Source organism: Ctenopharyngodon idella, chromosome 9, assembly GCF_019924925.1.
Source record: "Ctenopharyngodon idella isolate HZGC_01 chromosome 9, HZGC01, whole genome shotgun sequence".
NCBI lineage: Eukaryota > Metazoa > Chordata > Actinopteri > Cypriniformes > Xenocyprididae > Ctenopharyngodon > Ctenopharyngodon idella.
In genome coordinates this window covers 32,043,643-32,065,643 of record NC_067228.1, presented here as the reverse complement: position 1 = coordinate 32,065,643, position 22,001 = coordinate 32,043,643, and the positions used below count along the sequence as shown (strand labels likewise).

Here is a 22,001-nt window from a genome sequence, read left to right as displayed (position 1 = left end):
AGAGTGGCCCATGACCCCGATTGAAACCATCTTCTGCTATGACTGCTTTACTTATAAGTGCATTCTGCTCCTACTTGGAGAAAAGCTACCACAGCGCTATGCTGAAACTATAACCATTCTCAACAGATCTCATGAGTGGCAGAGGAGCATTTAATGTATGCCTAACCTGTCTACCAACCTGCAGTCAGTTCAGCACGGTAGTGTAGACAAGTGTTTTTACTCATGTTTTATTATAGCATAACAGTAAAATAAAAATGATGTCTATAATTCAATTGGACATTCATCTATGCATTCATTGTACATTATACTGCACTAACTAGTTTCATTACTTTACTTGTCAGAAACATCAGCAACAGATAAAGAAGAATCCTGCATCAAAAGATGGCTTCCACTTGCATGTGAGACAGAGCGAGAAGAGAAAAAGAGGAATGAAGGTGGACTGTCTAAGAAACCTGTTATGAGATGCCTACCGCGATGTTGAGGCCATCACCATCATCTCCGCACCGTTTCTATGGTAACCAAATCTCCTGTGCTCATCAGATTCGTGCGGCTGCAGCTTGTTTGTGGTAACGGCGAAAAGAATGATTTGTTGAACATCCGCGAAAATGTTAAAGTATGTAAAACAGTGACTGAACTTAAACATATGCTTTCATTAAAGCTGGTGCTCTGTGTGCTCTGGTGCTTTTGCTTGTGGCCCAAATCTGGAAAACAGGAGCGGACCGCCCATGTGCCATCATTCCTGCCAAACGTCGCTGTGAGGTTTCTGTAGTGTAGTGGTCATCACGTTCGCCTAACACGCGAAAGGTCCTCGGTTCGAAACCGAGCAGAAACAGCGGTCAGCTTTTGACCGAAAATATAAATGGTTTGCAAAACCAGTACGATTTTGTCTCTCACTCTCTCTCTCTCTGCTTGCAGGGCAGAACATGGGATGACCCTGTCTTCGAAAAAGCACCCGAGGGGCGCTGTGAGGTTTCTGTAGTGTAGTGGTTATCACGTTCGCCTAACACGCGAAAGGTCCTCGGTTCGAAACCGAGCAGAAACAGCGGTTAGCTTTTGCCCGAAAATATAAACTGTTTGCGACACCAGTAGGATTTAGCTCCTCTTCTTTTTACGCCTTTTAAGAGGCATGCGCCAGATGATTTCTGTCTCCGCCCAAAACTGACAGGTTTCCGTAGTGTAGTGGTTATCACGTTCGCCTCACACGCGAAAGGTCCCCAGTTCGAAACTGGGCGGAAACAGGGAGTCGCTTTTGCCAACATTTCCTGAGGGAATTTCTTGTGAGCAGATCAGTACACCTGCTGCGCAATTTGCGGTGTAAACTCTTCAAAGAAAAGGCACAAAAATAAAACAAACGACCAGTGAGGTTTCCTGTAACGGCAAACAGCTGTTTTGCTACTAAAAGTAGCAGCTTTTTGCCATTTTAAGAGCACTGCGCAGTCTGTCGTTTCAGTCGTTGTCAACAAGCGTGCGCTACGATCGGAACACGTTAGTCCTCGGGTTTCCGTGGTGTAGCGGTTATCACGTTCGCTTTACACGCGAAAGGTCCCCTGGGCGGAAACAGATGAGGCTTTTGTAATATACATGCCGAACTGGCTCTCCAGTAAGAGGATGTCCACGCTGCAAAGTTCTTACTGCTCTAGGCAGACTGCCATGCCGAAGGAGCTCTGTCCTGTTTGTGGAATTTACATTGACTGTCACTCTTAGCACTCTTTTCCTTATAAGGAATCAATTGATATCACGTTCGCCTCGCAAGTGTGGGATTACACATTTAAGAATCTGTTTAAGATCTGCTGATCCTACATCCTGACATAACATCACATGGAATATTATGGTGAAGTACATTGTATTTAGCATTTTAAGGTAAAAAAGGATGACTTTCTAAGAAAATCAAGTCAGGCAGCCCAGGTGTCTTTATGCACTTCCTGACCATTTGGCATGACAAGCTCAAGACACAGCTCTGCCTTTGTCTCGATGATAATGTGAAGGTATGGGCGATACCGTCAGGCTGATTGGATTAGCACCTATGCATTTGAATGACACTGTTATGCTGATTAGATCAGGGCTGGGGAAATGCCGGTAACGGGCTGATTCCTGCACTGCATTTGCATGCTTGGATGACTACAGCGACGCACAGCGCGTTTCTCAATAAAGAGTAACTTCTGCTTGAAAGATATCCCAACGTCTCCTGGTCTCTGCTTCGACGAGGAAAAAGTTTCCTACAGTTTTGGTGCCGTGACCCGGATAGAGCTTCTCACCTCAATCCAGATTGAAACTTCAAGCACAACAAAGATCTGATCCAAAAGAAGATCCAGGCTGAATTTTCCTGTACACCCAAGGGTTGGTGAGTGATTCTCTATCCAAAAGAACCTTTAAGACCAGTACAAACGTGTTATCCTCTGCACCGTCAGAGAAGAGTTAACAGACAGCTGTAGGGTTTGGTTAACTAAGTTATCCTCTAAAAATGTTCTTTTAGAGATGAAGGTTATCCTCTGTTCAGGCAGGGAAGATTAACATTATGTGCTAATATTGGTATCCTCTGTTCAGGCAGGGAAGATTAGCATTACGTGCTAATATTGGTATCCTCTGTAAATTTAGGGAAGTTTGATCCTCTGCTTTATAAGGGACGGTTGTTTATCCTCTGTTTAATCAGGGAAGGTGGTGTGTTAACAGAATAGTCATCCTCTACTTTGCTAGAGAAGAAGGTTCATCCTCTGTTAATTCAGGGAAGGTTACAACTGTTACAGTGGGTTAGCAAGTTGGTCCTACTCTGCTCACCAGAGAAGGTTGAACACATTACGATGTGTATTAACTAGGTTAACCTCTGCTCTGTCAGGGAAGTGTTGAAGTGTATTGTTGTGCCAGAAAGACATTACAAAATGTTGAGAAAGAACGCTAGACTAATTCCAACAACTGAGAAAGGTGGACTAGCTACCCCTTTATGGACAGATAGTGAGTTCAAATCATTGTTGTTAGGAAAGCACATGGACTCAATAGTTACTGAGTCAGTCAGATTGGATTTGACAAAGAAATTTGGGATTCATCCAGAAAAAGTTTGGTCCATTGAAGAATGCAAAAAGGTACTTGGTGCTTGTATTCGGAAGAAAAATATGAAGGGCATTATCTGCTGCCACAGAGAATTTACTGCTAATCCATTGTGCTCTGCACGCGTGGGTTGGAATCCCATCCTCGTCGTTTGGTGGCGTTAGTGCTCGAGAGAACGCATCTCGTCTGGCAAAGCTGCTCAAAGCCCCTTGCTACCAACTGTAATGTCGTCACACTAAAAATAGCTGCAGAAAAACACCACAGCCAAACTTCAAGCAGCGCGCCAAGCGACGAGGTGGCCGAGTGGTTAAGGCGATGGACTGCTAATCCATTGTGCTCTGCACGCGTGGGTTCGAATCCCATCCTCGTCGATCGATGGCTTTAGTGTTTCGGAGAGCCTAGTGCACCTGGCATAGCTGCTCAAGGCACCTTGCTGCCAACTTTAATGTCCTCATTCGAAAAATAGCTGCAGAAAAAAGCTACCAAAGCGCTATTCTGAAACCATAACCATTTTCAACAGATCTCATCTGTGACAGCGGAGCATTTAATGTATGCCTAAATGCAAGTCATTTTGAAAACGCCTGTGAATGGGAGCTCTTCTCTAACAAGCAGAGTTGCGCAGCGGAAGTGTGCTGGGCCCAGAGGTCAATGGATCGAAACCATCCTCTACTAAAACTGTTTTATTTATATTCATTTCCTGTTCCTACTCAAAGAAAAGCTTCCAAAACACTGTGCTGAATCCATAAACCTTTACTCTGTTTGCCTTTTTTAAACACCAAGCCTATTGTTGTCACTGAAGCAGAAGTAATGGGGGCATGTGGGTGCTGGCATTTTACAAAGCCTCAGTGGCCTAATGGATAAGGCACTGGCCTCCTAAGCCAGGGATTGTGGGTTCGAGTCCCATCTGGGGTGGTCTAAAGCAGAGTGGCGCAGCGGAAGCGTGCTGGGCCCATAACCCAGAGGTCGATGGATCGAAACCATCCTCTGCTAAAACTGTTTTATTTATAAACACGCTCTGTTCCTACTTGAGGTAAAGCTACCAAAACGCTATTCGGAAACCATAACCATTTTCAACAGATCTCATCTGTGACAGCGGAGCATTTAATGTATGCCTAAACGCAAGTCATTTCGAAAACACCTGTGAATGGAAGCTTGTTTACAGCAAGCAGAGTGGCGCAGCGGAAGCGTGCTGGGCCCATAACCCAGAGGTCGATGGATCGAAACCATCCTCTGCTATGACTATTTTATTTATATTCATGTCCAGATTTTACTCAAAGAAAAGCTACCACAACGCTATTCTAAAGTCATAATAAATTTGACTATAATCGATGAACCATTACTGTGCTTGCCTTGTTTAATTTCCAAGCCTATTGTTGTCACTGAAGCAGAAGCAATGAGGGCATGTGAGCACTGGTGTTTAGCAGCCCCAGTGGCCTAATGGATAAGGCACTGTCATCCTAAGCCAGAGTTTGTGGGTTCGAGTCCTGTCTGAAGCGGTTTAAAGCAGAGTGGCCCATGACCCCGATTGAAACCATCTTCTGCTATGACTGCTTTACTTATAAGTGCATTCTGCTCCTACTTGGAGAAAAGCTACCACAGCGCTATGCTGAAACTATAACCATTCTCAACAGATCTCATGAGTGGCAGAGGAGCATTTAATGTATGCCTAACCTGTCTACCAACCTGCAGTCAGTTCAGCACGGTAGTGTAGACAAGTGTTTTTACTCATGTTTTATTATAGCATAACAGTAAAATAAAAATGATGTCTATAATTCAATTGGACATTCATCTATGCATTCATTGTACATTATACTGCACTAACTAGTTTCATTACTTTACTTGTCAGAAACATCAGCAACAGATAAAGAAGAATCCTGCATCAAAAGATGGCTTCCACTTGCATGTGAGACAGAGCGAGAAGAGAAAAAGAGGAATGAAGGTGGACTGTCTAAGAAACCTGTTATGAGATGCCTACCGCGATGTTGAGGCCATCACCATCATCTCCGCACCGTTTCTATGGTAACCAAATCTCCTGTGCTCATCAGATTCGTGCGGCTGCAGCTTGTTTGTGGTAACGGCGAAAAGAATGATTTGTTGAACATCCGCGAAAATGTTAAAGTATGTAAAACAGTGACTGAACTTAAACATATGCTTTCATTAAAGCTGGTGCTCTGTGTGCTCTGGTGCTTTTGCTTGTGGCCCAAATCTGGAAAACAGGAGCGGACCGCCCATGTGCCATCATTCCTGCCAAACGTCGCTGTGAGGTTTCTGTAGTGTAGTGGTCATCACGTTCGCCTAACACGCGAAAGGTCCTCGGTTCGAAACCGAGCAGAAACAGCGGTCAGCTTTTGACCGAAAATATAAATGGTTTGCAAAACCAGTACGATTTTGTCTCTCACTCTCTCTCTCTCTGCTTGCAGGGCAGAACATGGGATGACCCTGTCTTCGAAAAAGCACCCGAGGGGCGCTGTGAGGTTTCTGTAGTGTAGTGGTTATCACGTTCGCCTAACACGCGAAAGGTCCTCGGTTCGAAACCGAGCAGAAACAGCGGTTAGCTTTTGCCCGAAAATATAAACTGTTTGCGACACCAGTAGGATTTAGCTCCTCTTCTTTTTACGCCTTTTAAGAGGCATGCGCCAGATGATTTCTGTCTCCGCCCAAAACTGACAGGTTTCCGTAGTGTAGTGGTTATCACGTTCGCCTCACACGCGAAAGGTCCCCAGTTCGAAACTGGGCGGAAACAGGGAGTCGCTTTTGCCAACATTTCCTGAGGGAATTTCTTGTGAGCAGATCAGTACACCTGCTGCGCAATTTGCGGTGTAAACTCTTCAAAGAAAAGGCACAAAAATAAAACAAACGACCAGTGAGGTTTCCTGTAACGGCAAACAGCTGTTTTGCTACTAAAAGTAGCAGCTTTTTGCCATTTTAAGAGCACTGCGCAGTCTGTCGTTTCAGTCGTTGTCAACAAGCGTGCGCTACGATCGGAACACGTTAGTCCTCGGGTTCCGTGGTGTAGCGGTTATCACGTTCGCTTTACACGCGAAAGGTCCCCTGGGCGGAAACAGATGAGGCTTGTCAACAAGCGTGCGCTACGATCGGAACACGTTAGTCCTCGGGTTTCCGTGGTGTAGCGGTTATCACGTTCGCTTTACACGCGAAAGGTCCCCTGGGCGGAAACAGATGAGGCTTTTGTAATATACATGCCGAACTGGCTCTCCAGTAAGAGGATGTCCACGCTGCAAAGTTCTTACTGCTCTAGGCAGACTGCCATGCCGAAGGAGCTCTGTCCTGTTTGTGGAATTTACATTGACTGTCACTCTTAGCACTCTTTTCCTTATAAGGAATCAATTGATATCACGTTCGCCTCGCAAGTGTGGGATTACACATTTAAGAATCTGTTTAAGATCTGCTGATCCTACATCCTGACATAACATCACATGGAATATTATGGTGAAGTACATTGTATTTAGCATTTTAAGGTAAAAAAGGATGACTTTCTAAGAAAATCAAGTCAGGCAGCCCAGGTGTCTTTATGCACTTCCTGACCATTTGGCATGACAAGCTCAAGACACAGCTCTGCCTTTGTCTCGATGATAATGTGAAGGTATGGGCGATACCGTCAGGCTGATTGGATTAGCACCTATGCATTTGAATGACACTGTTATGCTGATTAGATCAGGGCTGGGGAAATGCCGGTAACGGGCTGATTCCTGCACTGCATTTGCATGCTTGGATGACTACAGCGACGCACAGCGCGTTTCTCAATAAAGAGTAACTTCTGCTTGAAAGATATCCCAACGTCTCCTGGTCTCTGCTTCGACGAGGAAAAAGTTTCCTACAGTTTTGGTGCCGTGACCCGGATAGAGCTTCTCACCTCAATCCAGATTGAAACTTCAAGCACAACAAAGATCTGATCCAAAAGAAGATCCAGGCTGAATTTTCCTGTACACCCAAGGGTTGGTGAGTGATTCTCTATCCAAAAGAACCTTTAAGACCAGTACAAACGTGTTATCCTCTGCACCGTCAGAGAAGAGTTAACAGACAGCTGTAGGGTTTGGTTAACTAAGTTATCCTCTAAAAATGTTCTTTTAGAGATGAAGGTTATCCTCTGTTCAGGCAGGGAAGATTAACATTATGTGCTAATATTGGTATCCTCTGTTCAGGCAGGGAAGATTAGCATTACGTGCTAATATTGGTATCCTCTGTAAATTTAGGGAAGTTTGATCCTCTGCTTTATAAGGGACGGTTGTTTATCCTCTGTTTAATCAGGGAAGGTGGTGTGTTAACAGAATAGTCATCCTCTACTTTGCTAGAGAAGAAGGTTCATCCTCTGTTAATTCAGGGAAGGTTACAACTGTTACAGTGGGTTAGCAAGTTGGTCCTACTCTGCTCACCAGAGAAGGTTGAACACATTACGATGTGTATTAACTAGGTTAACCTCTGCTCTGTCAGGGAAGTGTTGAAGTGTATTGTTGTGCCAGAAAGACATTACAAAATGTTGAGAAAGAACGCTAGACTAATTCCAACAACTGAGAAAGGTGGACTAGCTACCCCTTTATGGACAGATAGTGAGTTCAAATCATTGTTGTTAGGAAAGCACATGGACTCAATAGTTACTGAGTCAGTCAGATTGGATTTGACAAAGAAATTTGGGATTCATCCAGAAAAAGTTTGGTCCATTGAAGAATGCAAAAAGGTACTTGGTGCTTGTATTCGGAAGAAAAATATGAAGGGCATTATCTGCTGCCACAGAGAATTTACTGCTAATCCATTGTGCTCTGCACGCGTGGGTTGGAATCCCATCCTCGTCGTTTGGTGGCGTTAGTGCTCGAGAGAACGCATCTCGTCTGGCAAAGCTGCTCAAAGCCCCTTGCTACCAACTGTAATGTCGTCACACTAAAAATAGCTGCAGAAAAACACCACAGCCAAACTTCAAGCAGCGCGCCAAGCGACGAGGTGGCCGAGTGGTTAAGGCGATGGACTGCTAATCCATTGTGCTCTGCACGCGTGGGTTCGAATCCCATCCTCGTCGATCGATGGCTTTAGTGTTTCGGAGAGCCTAGTGCACCTGGCATAGCTGCTCAAGGCACCTTGCTGCCAACTTTAATGTCCTCATTCGAAAAATAGCTGCAGAAAAAAGCTACCAAAGCGCTATTCTGAAACCATAACCATTTTCAACAGATCTCATCTGTGACAGCGGAGCATTTAATGTATGCCTAAATGCAAGTCATTTTGAAAACGCCTGTGAATGGGAGCTCTTCTCTAACAAGCAGAGTTGCGCAGCGGAAGTGTGCTGGGCCCAGAGGTCAATGGATCGAAACCATCCTCTACTAAAACTGTTTTATTTATATTCATTTCCTGTTCCTACTCAAAGAAAAGCTTCCAAAACACTGTGCTGAATCCATAAACCTTTACTCTGTTTGCCTTTTTTAAACACCAAGCCTATTGTTGTCACTGAAGCAGAAGTAATGGGGGCATGTGGGTGCTGGCATTTTACAAAGCCTCAGTGGCCTAATGGATAAGGCACTGGCCTCCTAAGCCAGGGATTGTGGGTTCGAGTCCCATCTGGGGTGGTCTAAAGCAGAGTGGCGCAGCGGAAGCGTGCTGGGCCCATAACCCAGAGGTCGATGGATCGAAACCATCCTCTGCTAAAACTGTTTTATTTATAAACACGCTCTGTTCCTACTTGAGGTAAAGCTACCAAAACGCTATTCGGAAACCATAACCATTTTCAACAGATCTCATCTGTGACAGCGGAGCATTTAATGTATGCCTAAACGCAAGTCATTTCGAAAACACCTGTGAATGGAAGCTTGTTTACAGCAAGCAGAGTGGCGCAGCGGAAGCGTGCTGGGCCCATAACCCAGAGGTCGATGGATCGAAACCATCCTCTGCTATGACTATTTTATTTATATTCATGTCCAGATTTTACTCAAAGAAAAGCTACCACAACGCTATTCTAAAGTCATAATAAATTTGACTATAATCGATGAACCATTACTGTGCTTGCCTTGTTTAATTTCCAAGCCTATTGTTGTCACTGAAGCAGAAGCAATGAGGGCATGTGAGCACTGGTGTTTAGCAGCCCCAGTGGCCTAATGGATAAGGCACTGTCATCCTAAGCCAGAGTTTGTGGGTTCGAGTCCTGTCTGAAGCAGGTTTAAAGCAGAGTGGCCCATGACCCCGATTGAAACCATCTTCTGCTATGACTGCTTTACTTATAAGTGCATTCTGCTCCTACTTGGAGAAAAGCTACCACAGCGCTATGCTGAAACTATAACCATTCTCAACAGATCTCATGAGTGGCAGAGGAGCATTTAATGTATGCCTAACCTGTCTACCAACCTGCAGTCAGTTCAGCACGGTAGTGTAGACAAGTGTTTTTACTCATGTTTTATTATAGCATAACAGTAAAATAAAAATGATGTCTATAATTCAATTGGACATTCATCTATGCATTCATTGTACATTATACTGCACTAACTAGTTTCATTACTTTACTTGTCAGAAACATCAGCAACAGATAAAGAAGAATCCTGCATCAAAAGATGGCTTCCACTTGCATGTGAGACAGAGCGAGAAGAGAAAAAGAGGAATGAAGGTGGACTGTCTAAGAAACCTGTTATGAGATGCCTACCGCGATGTTGAGGCCATCACCATCATCTCCGCACCGTTTCTATGGTAACCAAATCTCCTGTGCTCATCAGATTCGTGCGGCTGCAGCTTGTTTGTGGTAACGGCGAAAAGAATGATTTGTTGAACATCCGCGAAAATGTTAAAGTATGTAAAACAGTGACTGAACTTAAACATATGCTTTCATTAAAGCTGGTGCTCTGTGTGCTCTGGTGCTTTTGCTTGTGGCCCAAATCTGGAAAACAGGAGCGGACCGCCCATGTGCCATCATTCCTGCCAAACGTCGCTGTGAGGTTTCTGTAGTGTAGTGGTCATCACGTTCGCCTAACACGCGAAAGGTCCTCGGTTCGAAACCGAGCAGAAACAGCGGTCAGCTTTTGACCGAAAATATAAATGGTTTGCAAAACCAGTACGATTTTGTCTCTCACTCTCTCTCTCTCTGCTTGCAGGGCAGAACATGGGATGACCCTGTCTTCGAAAAAGCACCCGAGGGGCGCTGTGAGGTTTCTGTAGTGTAGTGGTTATCACGTTCGCCTAACACGCGAAAGGTCCTCGGTTCGAAACCGAGCAGAAACAGCGGTTAGCTTTTGCCCGAAAATATAAACTGTTTGCGACACCAGTAGGATTTAGCTCCTCTTCTTTTTACGCCTTTTAAGAGGCATGCGCCAGATGATTTCTGTCTCCGCCCAAAACTGACAGGTTTCCGTAGTGTAGTGGTTATCACGTTCGCCTCACACGCGAAAGGTCCCCAGTTCGAAACTGGGCGGAAACAGGGAGTCGCTTTTGCCAACATTTCCTGAGGGAATTTCTTGTGAGCAGATCAGTACACCTGCTGCGCAATTTGCGGTGTAAACTCTTCAAAGAAAAGGCACAAAAATAAAACAAACGACCAGTGAGGTTTCCTGTAACGGCAAACAGCTGTTTTGCTACTAAAAGTAGCAGCTTTTTGCCATTTTAAGAGCACTGCGCAGTCTGTCGTTTCAGTCGTTGTCAACAAGCGTGTGCTACGATCGGAACACGTTAGTCCTCGGGTTTCCGTGGTGTAGCGGTTATCACGTTCGCTTTACACGCGAAAGGTCCCCTGGGCGGAAACAGATGAGGCTTTTGTAATATACATGCCGAACTGGCTCTCCAGTAAGAGGATGTCCACGCTGCAAAGTTCTTACTGCTCTAGGCAGACTGCCATGCCGAAGGAGCTCTGTCCTGTTTGTGGAATTTACATTGACTGTCACTCTTAGCACTCTTTTCCTTATAAGGAATCAATTGATATCACGTTCGCCTCGCAAGTGTGGGATTACACATTTAAGAATCTGTTTAAGATCTGCTGATCCTACATCTTGACATAACATCACATGGAATATTATGGTGAAGTACATTGTATTTAGCATTTTAAGGTAAAAAAGGATGACTTTCTAAGAAAATCAAGTCAGGCAGCCCAGGTGTCTTTATGCACTTCCTGACCATTTGGCATGACAAGCTCAAGACACAGCTCTGCCTTTGTCTCGATGATAATGTGAAGGTATGGGCGATACCGTCAGGCTGATTGGATTAGCACCTATGCATTTGAATGACACTGTTATGCTGATTAGATCAGGGCTGGGGAAATGCCGGTAACGGGCTGATTCCTGCACTGCATTTGCATGCTTGGATGACTACAGCGACGCACAGCGCGTTTCTCAATAAAGAGTAACTTCTGCTTGAAAGATATCCCAACGTCTCCTGGTCTCTGCTTCGACGAGGAAAAAGTTTCCTACAGTTTTGGTGCCGTGACCCGGATAGAGCTTCTCACCTCAATCCAGATTGAAACTTCAAGCACAACAAAGATCTGATCCAAAAGAAGATCCAGGCTGAATTTTCCTGTACACCCAAGGGTTGGTGAGTGATTCTCTATCCAAAAGAACCTTTAAGACCAGTACAAACGTGTTATCCTCTGCACCGTCAGAGAAGAGTTAACAGACAGCTGTAGGGTTTGGTTAACTAAGTTATCCTCTAAAAATGTTCTTTTAGAGATGAAGGTTATCCTCTGTTCAGGCAGGGAAGATTAACATTATGTGCTAATATTGGTATCCTCTGTTCAGGCAGGGAAGATTAGCATTACGTGCTAATATTGGTATCCTCTGTAAATTTAGGGAAGTTTGATCCTCTGCTTTATAAGGGACGGTTGTTTATCCTCTGTTTAATCAGGGAAGGTGGTGTGTTAACAGAATAGTCATCCTCTACTTTGCTAGAGAAGAAGGTTCATCCTCTGTTAATTCAGGGAAGGTTACAACTGTTACAGTGGGTTAGCAAGTTGGTCCTACTCTGCTCACCAGAGAAGGTTGAACACATTACGATGTGTATTAACTAGGTTAACCTCTGCTCTGTCAGGGAAGTGTTGAAGTGTATTGTTGTGCCAGAAAGACATTACAAAATGTTGAGAAAGAACGCTAGACTAATTCCAACAACTGAGAAAGGTGGACTAGCTACCCCTTTATGGACAGATAGTGAGTTCAAATCATTGTTGTTAGGAAAGCACATGGACTCAATAGTTACTGAGTCAGTCAGATTGGATTTGACAAAGAAATTTGGGATTCATCCAGAAAAAGTTTGGTCCATTGAAGAATGCAAAAAGGTACTTGGTGCTTGTATTCGGAAGAAAAATATGAAGGGCATTATCTGCTGCCACAGAGAATTTACTGCTAATCCATTGTGCTCTGCACGCGTGGGTTGGAATCCCATCCTCGTCGTTTGGTGGCGTTAGTGCTCGAGAGAACGCATCTCGTCTGGCAAAGCTGCTCAAAGCCCCTTGCTACCAACTGTAATGTCGTCACACTAAAAATAGCTGCAGAAAAACACCACAGCCAAACTTCAAGCAGCGCGCCAAGCGACGAGGTGGCCGTTACTTCCAGCCATCGGCCGGCTAAACACTTCCTAACACTTCCTAACAATATTTGAATACCTCCGAACTAGTTCAGAACACTTCCGAACGAAAGTCCGAACGAGTTGCGAACACCTCCAAAGTAAATCCGAACAGGTCCTAACGCACATCCGAAAACTCCGAACTGATGGGGCAAAGGAGCCAATCAAGTCCTACCGAAAAAGAGCCAATCAGCAATCGAGTTGACATGCAGGCCAATCTCGCCGCTGATTGGCTGATTGGTTGTCGTGACATTCCCGCTGTTTGCAACTCACGGGACATAGTCTGCTATGGGGAGATTCAAGGTAAGCGTTATCAAATTACAAATTCTTGTTAACCTATTTGTTTAAACATTAATTCATGATTTGGAATAAAGATTATTTGGTTTGGTACACTTAAGGCAAGTTAACTTAACATTGACGTGTGACAGTTAGTGCTAACTAACGCTAGTTAACCCTCTATAGCACGTCATTTTATTTTTTGGGGGGAAAATAATTTTTTAATATTTTCTTGGGGATCCCTGATAATATATCCATCATAAAATGTGTCGACCCCCCCACCCCAGATCCAGATGTTGGTTTGTTGCCTCAGGGCAACAATGTGTTAAAGAAAAAAATACTATAGTAATTTATAGTAAATACTATAGTGTTTTTGAACCATACTATAGTAAAGTATTTGAATTAATTTGTTGTGGTAATTTTGTGGTAATTTTACAGTTGCTGTGGTAATATAACAACTATAGTAATTTAAACAAATTACTTCACCCAATACTGTACTAAGTTTTCTACAACAGGGTATATTATACTACAATACACTACAGTTTATTGTAGTAAAAATAGTAGTAGTAACTACAGTATTTATTACAGTGGTAACACTTTACAATAATGTTCATTAGTTAAACATTAGTTAATGTATTAACTAACATGAACTAACCATGAGAAATACATTTGTTACTGTGGTTACTAATCTTCGTTAATGTTAGTTAATGAAAATACAGTTGTTCGTTGTTTGTTCATGTTAGTTCACAGCTAACACGATTTTAATAATGTATTAGTAAATGTTGAAATTAACATTACCAAAGATTAATAAATCCTGTATAAGTGTAGTTCATTATTAGTTCATGTTAACTAATGTAGTTAACTAATGTTAACTAATTAACCTAAAGTGTTACCATTACAGTTTATCAGTTTACTATAGTTAATACTACAATTTATACGGTATATTATAATATATACAGAATACTACAATTTACTATAGTATGGTTCAAAAACACTGTTGTATTTACTGTGGGTGTGCCAATATATGCATTAGAAAATGTTATTAGTTTTTTATTTTTTTTACATAGGAGGACTTGAATGCACCATATGGTTCTAATATGCATCCACACTTTAGCATGATAGGCCTATTGCCCTAAGGCAAAAAAAAAAAAAAACAGTTTAACAATTCTACTGTTGCTATATTAACATAGCCAAAAGACACTGCCAAGAAATGCTCAACTACATTGATTTGTTCCACAATATTTTTCAGATATGACCAAAACAGGCAAATCCTCCGCCTATTGGAATGACGTCTGCTATAGGTATGCCCAGGGCACCTTCCAGTTCAGTACAGGCAAAAGGCCTGGAAGCAGAAAATGGAAGGAGGCCCTGGAGCGGATTGATGCCTGTCCCCTGCAAAGGGGGAATAAGGTGGACCTGTTTGGCAGGCATATAGTGTGCACTTGTGGGTTCCATAAGGTAGGTATATGAAATAATATATCAAAGGCATGATAAGTCCCTGTATCATGTAATAGACTATTTTATGGACCATCCCCTGATCTGTTATCAGAGTGCACAGTTCTGCAGAATAATTGGTGAAATTATTTAACATGAAGAGTATGGCCTTCTTTTGTTCCTAATTTTTGTTTTCTCCTAGTCAACAGATAAGGCAGGGCCTAATGTAGTGGCAGGCAGCAGCTCAGAGGAGGCAGGGACATCACAGGGAGAACAGGGGGTGAAGTGTTCTCTGTGTAGTGTGGTTGTGGAGGCAGAGAAGTTCTCCGAGCACCTCTCTGACCACCACGCTGAAGAGAGGTGTGACACCTGTGGGGCCAGGGTCCAGGGTGCTGTTGGACTCCTCCAACACATTGAGTCCAACCATTATGGGGCCCTGTTGGCTCCACGTGTCAGCCCATCAAAAAGTCCCACACCATCTCCACAGCTGGCGCCACCTCCGCAGCACTTGCCGTCTCCACTGCCAGCATCAGTGTCTCCATCCCCGCAGCCCCACTCCATCCCCACGCCACTCTCCAGCTCTACAGCCCTCACCACCACCACCACCACGGCCCACTCCGTCCCTGCAGCCCACTCCATCCTCACATCCAGCACCCTCACTGCCCACACCACCTCTGCCTCAGGCTGTTACTGATTGGGAAAGCTTTCTTCCTAGTCAGTTCAAGAGAGTCCTCCAGCCAGCAGATTGGGTGTGGATTGCCAAGTGCCTCTATGAGCCCACAGGACAGCTGAGGCAGAAGATCCAGGAGAACTGGTTTTATCCACCGATGCAGCCCAAGCCGTCTCCTCCTGAGCCCGGGTGGTACTTCCGACAGAGGATGTTCTTGTGGGCACCAATGAGGATGTGGGGCATTCCTCTTAAATGTCCACAGTGTGGCCGTAAGATGCACCATTCAGGGATCTACCCGAAGGTCAGGGAGGTGATCGACATGGATAGCCGCTACTACCTGGTGGGTGGAGACTATCCACGCTGCAGTGTATGCAGGTTGCCAGTATGCCCATGGAGCCAGGACATCCTTTTACAACTGGATGTGGCACACAGGACACTGTTTCCAGCAGTGCTGACCACTCAGCTAGCCCTAGACAGGACATGTGTGACCCTTCCTCAGGCCAAGGACCAGTGGCAACAGTTCCTCCTACCTCCAGTCAGCAGTAGAGGAAGTCCACAGTGAGGAGTGGGCACGACGGACCATCCAGTACCTCTCTGACTGTGAGCATCATTTTAGAAAGGTTGCCCTGGTCCAATCTGCAACGGCACCTTCCTTTTCTGCACCTGCACCCTTCAGGCCGCTTCCACTCGCCCAGTGGTTTGAGACTGTCCACTCCAACGACATCCTCAGCCATGTGGACGAGATGAAGGGGGTGATTACCTCCACCTATGGCCGAATCCTAAAGATGGATTCTACTAAGAAGGTACAGTAAATGAAGGATTGAGCATGAGTTTTATTTTCAGCCATCCATGTTAAGTAATTGGAATAGATATAATTTATCATAATGATGAAAAAGTGTGCATTTGTGTTATATATGCTGTAATGGACCGTAACAAAAAGAAGAAAATGTATAATTAAGTCTCATAATGTCTTTATGTTTTCTTATGCTTGTTTTTCAGATCACCAAAAAGCTTGCTGGTGGCATTGGGGACACGGCTGCATGGATGACCAACATTGGCAATGAGCTCGGCCAGGTTCTGAACAGTGTTTTAACAACAGCTGAAGGTGCGGGACTAAAGGAGCTGTGCCAGGGCGTCGTCAGACGCTACCAGAATGCTGGCGAGCCAGAGCCGGAGGTCATCTATGTTGACCGGGATTGCTGCAGTCAGTCAGGTGGGATTTTCAGATTACTAACTTTATCAAATGTGGATAAAGACCCTGGACCACAAAACCAAGTCTTAATGGTCAGTTTTTTTAAATTAAGATGTAGACATCATCTGAAAGGCAAGCTTATTCTGAGTAAATAATCTTTCCATTTGATGTATGGTTTGTTAGGATAGGACAATATTTGGCCCAGATATAAACTATTTGAAAATCTGGAATCTGAGGGTGCAAAAAAATCAAAATATTGAGAAAATCACCTTTAAAGTTGCCTAAATGAAGTCCTTAGCAATGCATATCCACTCACAAAAATAAATGTTTTATATATTTATGTTAGGAAATTTACAAAATATCCTCATGGAACATGATCTTTACCTAATATCCTAATGATTTTTGGCATTAAAAAAAAATCAATAATTTTGACCCATACAATGTATTGTTGGCTATTGCTACAAATATTCCTGTGTGACTTATGATTGGTTTTGTGGTCCAGGGTCACAAATGTGCATTGCAATATATTTTACAAAAGTTAATAGTGGTGGTAATTAGTATTATTATTACCATCAATGTAATGTAATTGTAATTAATTATAATGACTGAAAAGTATGTTGAAATTAAATCAAATGCATGCTTTTTGATTATTTATTTTCCCTATCCACAGGTGCACCTGCGGTGCTAAAACTTTTTCGGCCATGGAAGTGTATCGTAAGGCTAGATATCTTCCATTTTATGAGAAGATTCAACTGTGGCCTTACTACAGAGCACCACCCTCTCTATGGTACCTTTTGTTCTAAACTTTCCTCCTGTATCTTTGAGTGGGATCAGGAGGATGTGAAAGAACTTAAGGCGGCCAAGAGAGGGGAGTGGAAAAAACAGACATGGTGGACAGGCTCCCACTGAGGCACAGCTCATGGCCAGCATCAGCCCAGGTGAACTGGCAAAGCACTGTAGGCGGCGGACGCGCGGGGCTGAGGAGATCCAGGCCATGATTTCAGGGCTGCTGGAATCAGTGTGGGAGCTAACCGACACTACAGGGCTTCGCCTGGTTAACCCTGACAGCATGCGCCATGTTTGGGAGATGCAGCAAAAAACACCTCGAGTGCATCCAGGACCCTCCACATGTAGACTTGTATACAAAGACGGGGACACTCCAGAAGGGTGGCAAAGTCCTAAATGTGCTTAGGTGTGGCAGAGGGTCATCCTCTCTGGAGAGTTTTCACCGCCACCAGTGTGCCTTCATTCCTGGTAAATTCTGAATGTTAAATTGCATAATGTTCTGTAGATTTTTAAGTTGTAAAGATTGCTATTGTTTCAACATTATAGATATAGAACCCTGGGTACTACCTGGATTTGGCTTGTTTTCATGGAATTTACTACCAGCTTATTATTCTATGTTACTGTTCTATAACTGTGTCATTAAATTTGTATGTCCTCAGTTTGAAATAATTGCTGACTGAATCTGTACATTTTCATTCTTAGGATGGAGATGCAATGCCATGCACACACAAATGTATATGTTAGAGGGGGCCTCGAGGTGGAACATGAGCCGGGCAAAAGAAGCTGTATCTGTGGTGGGGGCCTCAACCGTCAGGACATTTGATGTCTGCTTAATGTCTCCATCTTAACAACATGAGCCAACGGGTCCTTGGTTGTGCTTTGATGCCAGAATTCACCCCTCCAGGAAAACCCACTGGTAAAATATCTCTCAGGGAAATGCTGAGCATTGGAGTATTCCTCTCTCTCTCCTGTGTTTGTGTGTGTGTGTCCTCTCCCCATTAACAATGTGTAAAAAATTATTGCAGAGGAGCGTATTGCAGTGGAGTACTTGTTGGCCCAGTCTAATAGAGGCGACCAGTTGATTGGTGACACTGGTGATCACAGTGACATGCCTGAAGTCCCCTCAGAGGAGCCCGAAGATGACAGTGGTTTTGACAGGACTGTGTGCCATGCAGCTGATCTTAGGGCTGGTGACTCTGACCCTTCAGTAGCTGCCGTGGAGGCCCAGGTGACCAGTCAGGTGGGTGACACTGGACCCAAATCCCCTGATGAGGAGGTCAGTGAGGAAGAGGGGGATGACACTGCAAGTCCTAGCAGATCCGGGCAGGTAATGTTGCTATCCTGTACTATCTTTTACTTTTTAAAAAAATGTATCTGGTGAAGTGCGAAAACACTTATTGTCAACCATTTGTAAGTTAAAATATTTACTATAACACCATATATATTTATTGGACTGTGGCTGACTTTTTTTTCTCAGTGTGATTCCAGAGGTGTCTTGGGCTGGGAGGCAGTTGATGCCCTGGCAGCCTACCTGGTTGGCCTAAACCGAACAATCACTGCCTTGTCATCACAAGAGGAGGCCAAACATAGTCCAGCTGTACATGGCTCTGCATGCCATGGACAAGGTGCCATCAAAATATAGCCAGAGGGTAAAGAAGAAGACTTTGCCAGGACCATGGAGAGCATCCAGGAAGCGGAGTGGCTCTGCTCCAGGACAGCAGGCAGCAGAGAGGTAATTTGATTGTTTGGATCTTCACTAGTTTATAACCCCACTATACAGTCCAGATTATATCATCCTTCTTTTCCATAGACTGTTCATGACTCATGGGCAGGCGGCTCAGGACCCTGAAGTCCACAGGGTCAGTGAATGTGTTTGCTTACGGCTTTTTAAAGAGTTTAAGCAAGCACGGAACAGGCCCAAGGACACAAGAGGAAAAACTCTGCCAATTCCACAATCAATTGTGATGGTATACAGCCACTTAAAACAGCTGCTGGAGGACAGCAGAGCAGTTCTAGGACAGACTAACCTGGTTCTGGTCCCGATAAACACCACTACTGTCTCCTCGTGGTGAGTCTTCTTTTGTGCAATACTTTTTATACAATCACAATAGTATATCAAGATTGTACTTATAAAACCTTCCTGTAAATGTTTAAAAATTATACTAAGTAAAGACAATGGGCTTTAGTTTTAGTTTAGTTTATTTAACCTTTATTTAACGAGGCATTTTTTTTAAGTCATTACAGTTTTTCTGAATTGCTAAAACACATTTCTTGAAACCATCACTCATTTTCCCTAAACATTAAACATAAATCCAAATCTTCAAACTAATTCACAAAACCTCTGACTCTTATGGCAAAATCAAACAATTGCTTCAAAACACTTTCACCTGTACTCAAGATCATTCATTAGACACTACATCAACAAAATGGAGAACACAACATCCAGAGCATGTAGTTACAGAAAAAAAAGCATATTGTATCACAGTAAACAAATTTACAATTACATAAAGTATAGAAATAACTATGTAAGGTGAATATATTGTATAGTACTGTATTGCAAGTACAGTATTATATTGAATTTATATAGCAGTGAATCTCAACCTTTTTTGAGTAATGGACCCCCCGTCATATTTAGAACCGTCCTCAAGGACCCCAGAATAATAATAATATAATAATAATAATAATAATAATATTGGCTCATTGGTATCATTAATGTCTTTGTGATAACTATATGCAATCAAGTATAATTTAATACCATGTTAGTTGACTTGTCCAATATTCAGTCATATCGTCAGTTATATTATACATATACATGTACATATTATATTCTTCTTTAATGGGAACATGTCAAATGTCAAAATATACATATATTCATATTCAGACATTTTATAAGGACCCCCTGGCATTACGTCAAGGACCACTAGGGGTCCACAGACCCCTGGTTGAGAAACACTGTTATCTAGTAATTGAATGACTGTATATTCAGCACTTGCATGCTGTAAAATATATAGTAGTCTAAATGCAAAAGCCCTTAAAGGTCAAGAAAACTCTAATGAAAAGCATGTTACAGTACACACACACAAAAAAAAAAAGAAGAAGAAGAAAAAACTGCAAAATCAAAGTCAGTGAGAGATTCATTCTGCTTCAGCATCACGTCTTCATGTTGGGTCCAGCCTGAGTCAAGTCAAGTCACCTTTATTTCTATTGCACTTTATTACAATACAGATTGTTTCAAAGCAGCTTTACAGTGATAACAGGTACATGATGATCAGTAATACAAAGAGAGTTCATTTCGGCTGTACAGCATCTCTAAAAGAAAATAGTGTCATTGTTCAGCTGAAGTCAGTTCAGTGTTTGATTCACTTCCGTTGTAAAGATCATCAATTATTATTGTTTCCATCTATTGTTGTATCATCATTTAGCACCTGTGCCACCTGTGCACTCTGAACTGGCTTGTATTTCATACAGTTGGTTTCACATCATTAGAAACAAGTGTGAACAATTTTGAGTCGTTGTGTAAAGGATGACAACTGTGTTGTAGTTGTGCTTAACTTTTGGTGCTTTTACCATTTTGCAACACAAGTGCATCACAGTGCGAAATGTGTTTAACTGAGTGTTGTAATAAAAGCACTCGCTAGGAATTTTTTAAATGCACATACTGAAATATTTGTCTCAAATTTTAATAATTTCTGTAGCACATTCCAATAATTTAGGGCAGTAAATTCAAAACCAATTTTAATAAATTGCTTGAACAATGTTTCTCTTGCAGGCTACTAAGAAGACAGAAACGTGTGGACAGAGACATGCTGCTGCAGGGTACTGCACTGCCTAAACAATTATATTTGGCAAAGGAGCCTCTTCCTGAAGTGCGTGAACTTCCAGCTGCTCCTGCACAGCATGGGCATGAGGCCATGGAATTCGAGGAGCCAGAAAATCAGGAGGGAGAGGCCTTCATTCGCAAACGCATCTCCAACAGGTGCCCACTGCCCACCCCTCCTCCTGGATCTTACTCGGCATTTCCCATATACCCACCAGCACCACACTTTGCATTCTCCCCTTTTGGGTCCTACCCACCCTTTCCCAGCTACCCACCAGGTCTACCAGTGCCTCAGTCTTCCCAGTGTATGCCCCCTCCCCAGTTCCAGCTGCCTCCACAGCCACCTCCCCAGTTCCAGCCGCCTCCCCAGTTCCCCAGTAACCTGCCACCACAAACTTGTCCCTCCACTCAGCCCAGGCAGCGCACCTGGAGAAGGCAGAAAGCTGCCCAAGAGGATGAGGAACGAGCAGCTAGAGGGGAACCACCACGGAAACGCCTAGCAAAGGATATATACCACTATATCTGCAAACACTGTGGGCTGTCAAAAAACAAGACAACTGGCCACACTCAGCTGAAGGGTCGGTGGTATTGCCCAGCCTCAGGCCTCTCTGTTGCACAGTGGAAGGAGAATGTACAGGGAGCTCTTTGATTTGTTTTAATTGGTGTATATAGTAGTTATGTATATAGTTAGGTTTTTATTTAGTTTTTTTTTTTATAGTTGTATATACTTCAGTTTTTAATTGTTTGCTGTGCTGTGTGTTGTGCTGTGAACATTTTGTTTTTAGTTGCTGTGTTTGCAGTGCTTAATTTGCAGCGTTTGTAAAAAAAAAAAAAAAAAAAAACTCTTGTGGTGTAATAGTAACACATCCATCCTTTGGGTGGAAGATTCCAGGTGCAAGTCCTGGCAAGAGTGTGTGGTGTGTTTGTCAGATCAGTATTTTATTTTTTTAAAGTTTTTATTATAAATTGTATAGTCAAAAATCAATCAAACCCTTTACTTAAATCCTTTGTGTGTTCATGAGTGTTCCATTTTTTTTCTTTCCTTTCCCCCCCTTTTCCCCTCTCTTTTCCCTTTCTTTCCCCCGTGTGGCAGTCCCTTTTGCCCTGTTTTTGGCCGAGTGGTTAAGGCGATGGACTGCTAATCCATTGTGCTCTGCACGCGTGGGTTCGAATCCCATCCTCGTCGATCGATGGCTTTAGTGTTTCGGAGAGCCTAGTGCACCTGGCATAGCTGCTCAAGGCACCTTGCTGCC

The 22,001-nt window shown here is 43.4% G+C and overlaps 1 protein-coding gene and 17 non-coding genes across 18 annotated transcripts; all 18 read left to right on the top strand.

Moving 5' to 3' along the window:
• The first annotated feature begins 759 nt into the window (after window positions 1-759).
• On the top strand, window positions 760-832 carry trnav-aac (transfer RNA valine (anticodon AAC)). Its single transcript has one exon. It is a non-coding gene; the product is annotated as a tRNA-Val (tRNA).
• A 137-nt stretch (window positions 833-969) lies between these two features.
• trnav-aac (transfer RNA valine (anticodon AAC)) lies at window positions 970-1,042 on the top strand. Its single transcript has one exon. It is a non-coding gene; the product is annotated as a tRNA-Val (tRNA).
• A 123-nt stretch (window positions 1,043-1,165) lies between these two features.
• trnav-cac (transfer RNA valine (anticodon CAC)) lies at window positions 1,166-1,238 on the top strand. The gene has a single exon. It is a non-coding gene; the product is annotated as a tRNA-Val (tRNA).
• A 2,093-nt stretch (window positions 1,239-3,331) lies between these two features.
• trnas-gcu (transfer RNA serine (anticodon GCU)) lies at window positions 3,332-3,413 on the top strand. The gene has a single exon. It is a non-coding gene; the product is annotated as a tRNA-Ser (tRNA).
• Window positions 3,414-3,881: 468 nt separating this feature from the next.
• trnar-ccu (transfer RNA arginine (anticodon CCU)) lies at window positions 3,882-3,954 on the top strand. The gene has a single exon. It is a non-coding gene; the product is annotated as a tRNA-Arg (tRNA).
• A 6-nt stretch (window positions 3,955-3,960) lies between these two features.
• Window positions 3,961-4,032, top strand: trnam-cau (transfer RNA methionine (anticodon CAU)). Its single transcript has one exon. It is a non-coding gene; the product is annotated as a tRNA-Met (tRNA).
• Window positions 4,033-4,206: 174 nt separating this feature from the next.
• Window positions 4,207-4,278, top strand: trnam-cau (transfer RNA methionine (anticodon CAU)). The gene has a single exon. It is a non-coding gene; the product is annotated as a tRNA-Met (tRNA).
• Window positions 4,279-5,306: 1,028 nt separating this feature from the next.
• Window positions 5,307-5,379, top strand: trnav-aac (transfer RNA valine (anticodon AAC)). Its single transcript has one exon. It is a non-coding gene; the product is annotated as a tRNA-Val (tRNA).
• A 137-nt stretch (window positions 5,380-5,516) lies between these two features.
• Window positions 5,517-5,589, top strand: trnav-aac (transfer RNA valine (anticodon AAC)). The gene has a single exon. It is a non-coding gene; the product is annotated as a tRNA-Val (tRNA).
• A 123-nt stretch (window positions 5,590-5,712) lies between these two features.
• trnav-cac (transfer RNA valine (anticodon CAC)) lies at window positions 5,713-5,785 on the top strand. The gene has a single exon. It is a non-coding gene; the product is annotated as a tRNA-Val (tRNA).
• Window positions 5,786-7,992: 2,207 nt separating this feature from the next.
• Window positions 7,993-8,074, top strand: trnas-gcu (transfer RNA serine (anticodon GCU)). Its single transcript has one exon. It is a non-coding gene; the product is annotated as a tRNA-Ser (tRNA).
• Window positions 8,075-8,542: 468 nt separating this feature from the next.
• trnar-ccu (transfer RNA arginine (anticodon CCU)) lies at window positions 8,543-8,615 on the top strand. Its single transcript has one exon. It is a non-coding gene; the product is annotated as a tRNA-Arg (tRNA).
• Window positions 8,616-8,621: 6 nt separating this feature from the next.
• On the top strand, window positions 8,622-8,693 carry trnam-cau (transfer RNA methionine (anticodon CAU)). Its single transcript has one exon. It is a non-coding gene; the product is annotated as a tRNA-Met (tRNA).
• Window positions 8,694-8,867: 174 nt separating this feature from the next.
• Window positions 8,868-8,939, top strand: trnam-cau (transfer RNA methionine (anticodon CAU)). Its single transcript has one exon. It is a non-coding gene; the product is annotated as a tRNA-Met (tRNA).
• A 1,029-nt stretch (window positions 8,940-9,968) lies between these two features.
• trnav-aac (transfer RNA valine (anticodon AAC)) lies at window positions 9,969-10,041 on the top strand. The gene has a single exon. It is a non-coding gene; the product is annotated as a tRNA-Val (tRNA).
• Window positions 10,042-10,178: 137 nt separating this feature from the next.
• trnav-aac (transfer RNA valine (anticodon AAC)) lies at window positions 10,179-10,251 on the top strand. The gene has a single exon. It is a non-coding gene; the product is annotated as a tRNA-Val (tRNA).
• Window positions 10,252-10,374: 123 nt separating this feature from the next.
• On the top strand, window positions 10,375-10,447 carry trnav-cac (transfer RNA valine (anticodon CAC)). The gene has a single exon. It is a non-coding gene; the product is annotated as a tRNA-Val (tRNA).
• An 8,073-nt stretch (window positions 10,448-18,520) lies between these two features.
• On the top strand, window positions 18,521-21,397 carry LOC127518839 (uncharacterized). Its single transcript, XM_051906043.1, has 3 exons — window positions 18,521-18,663; window positions 18,742-18,999; window positions 20,701-21,397. The coding sequence occupies exons 1-3, from the start codon at window positions 18,533-18,535 to the stop codon at window positions 21,395-21,397; spliced, it is 1,086 nt and encodes a 361-aa protein (XP_051762003.1). The 5' UTR covers window positions 18,521-18,532.
• The last annotated feature ends 604 nt before the right edge of the window (window positions 21,398-22,001 follow it).

Excerpts from the sequence above, each read along its gene's own strand:
- LOC127518839 (XM_051906043.1), top strand. The coding sequence starts at position 18,533 with ATGGCTCTGCATGCCATGGACAAGGTGCCATCAAAATATAGCCAGAGG. Across the intron at positions 18,664-18,741 it reads GGACAGCAGGCAGCAGAGAG|ACTGTTCATGACTCATGGGC; the intron begins GTAATTTGATTG and ends TCTTTTCCATAG. Across the intron at positions 19,000-20,700 it reads ACCACTACTGTCTCCTCGTG|GCTACTAAGAAGACAGAAAC; the intron begins GTGAGTCTTCTT and ends TTTCTCTTGCAG.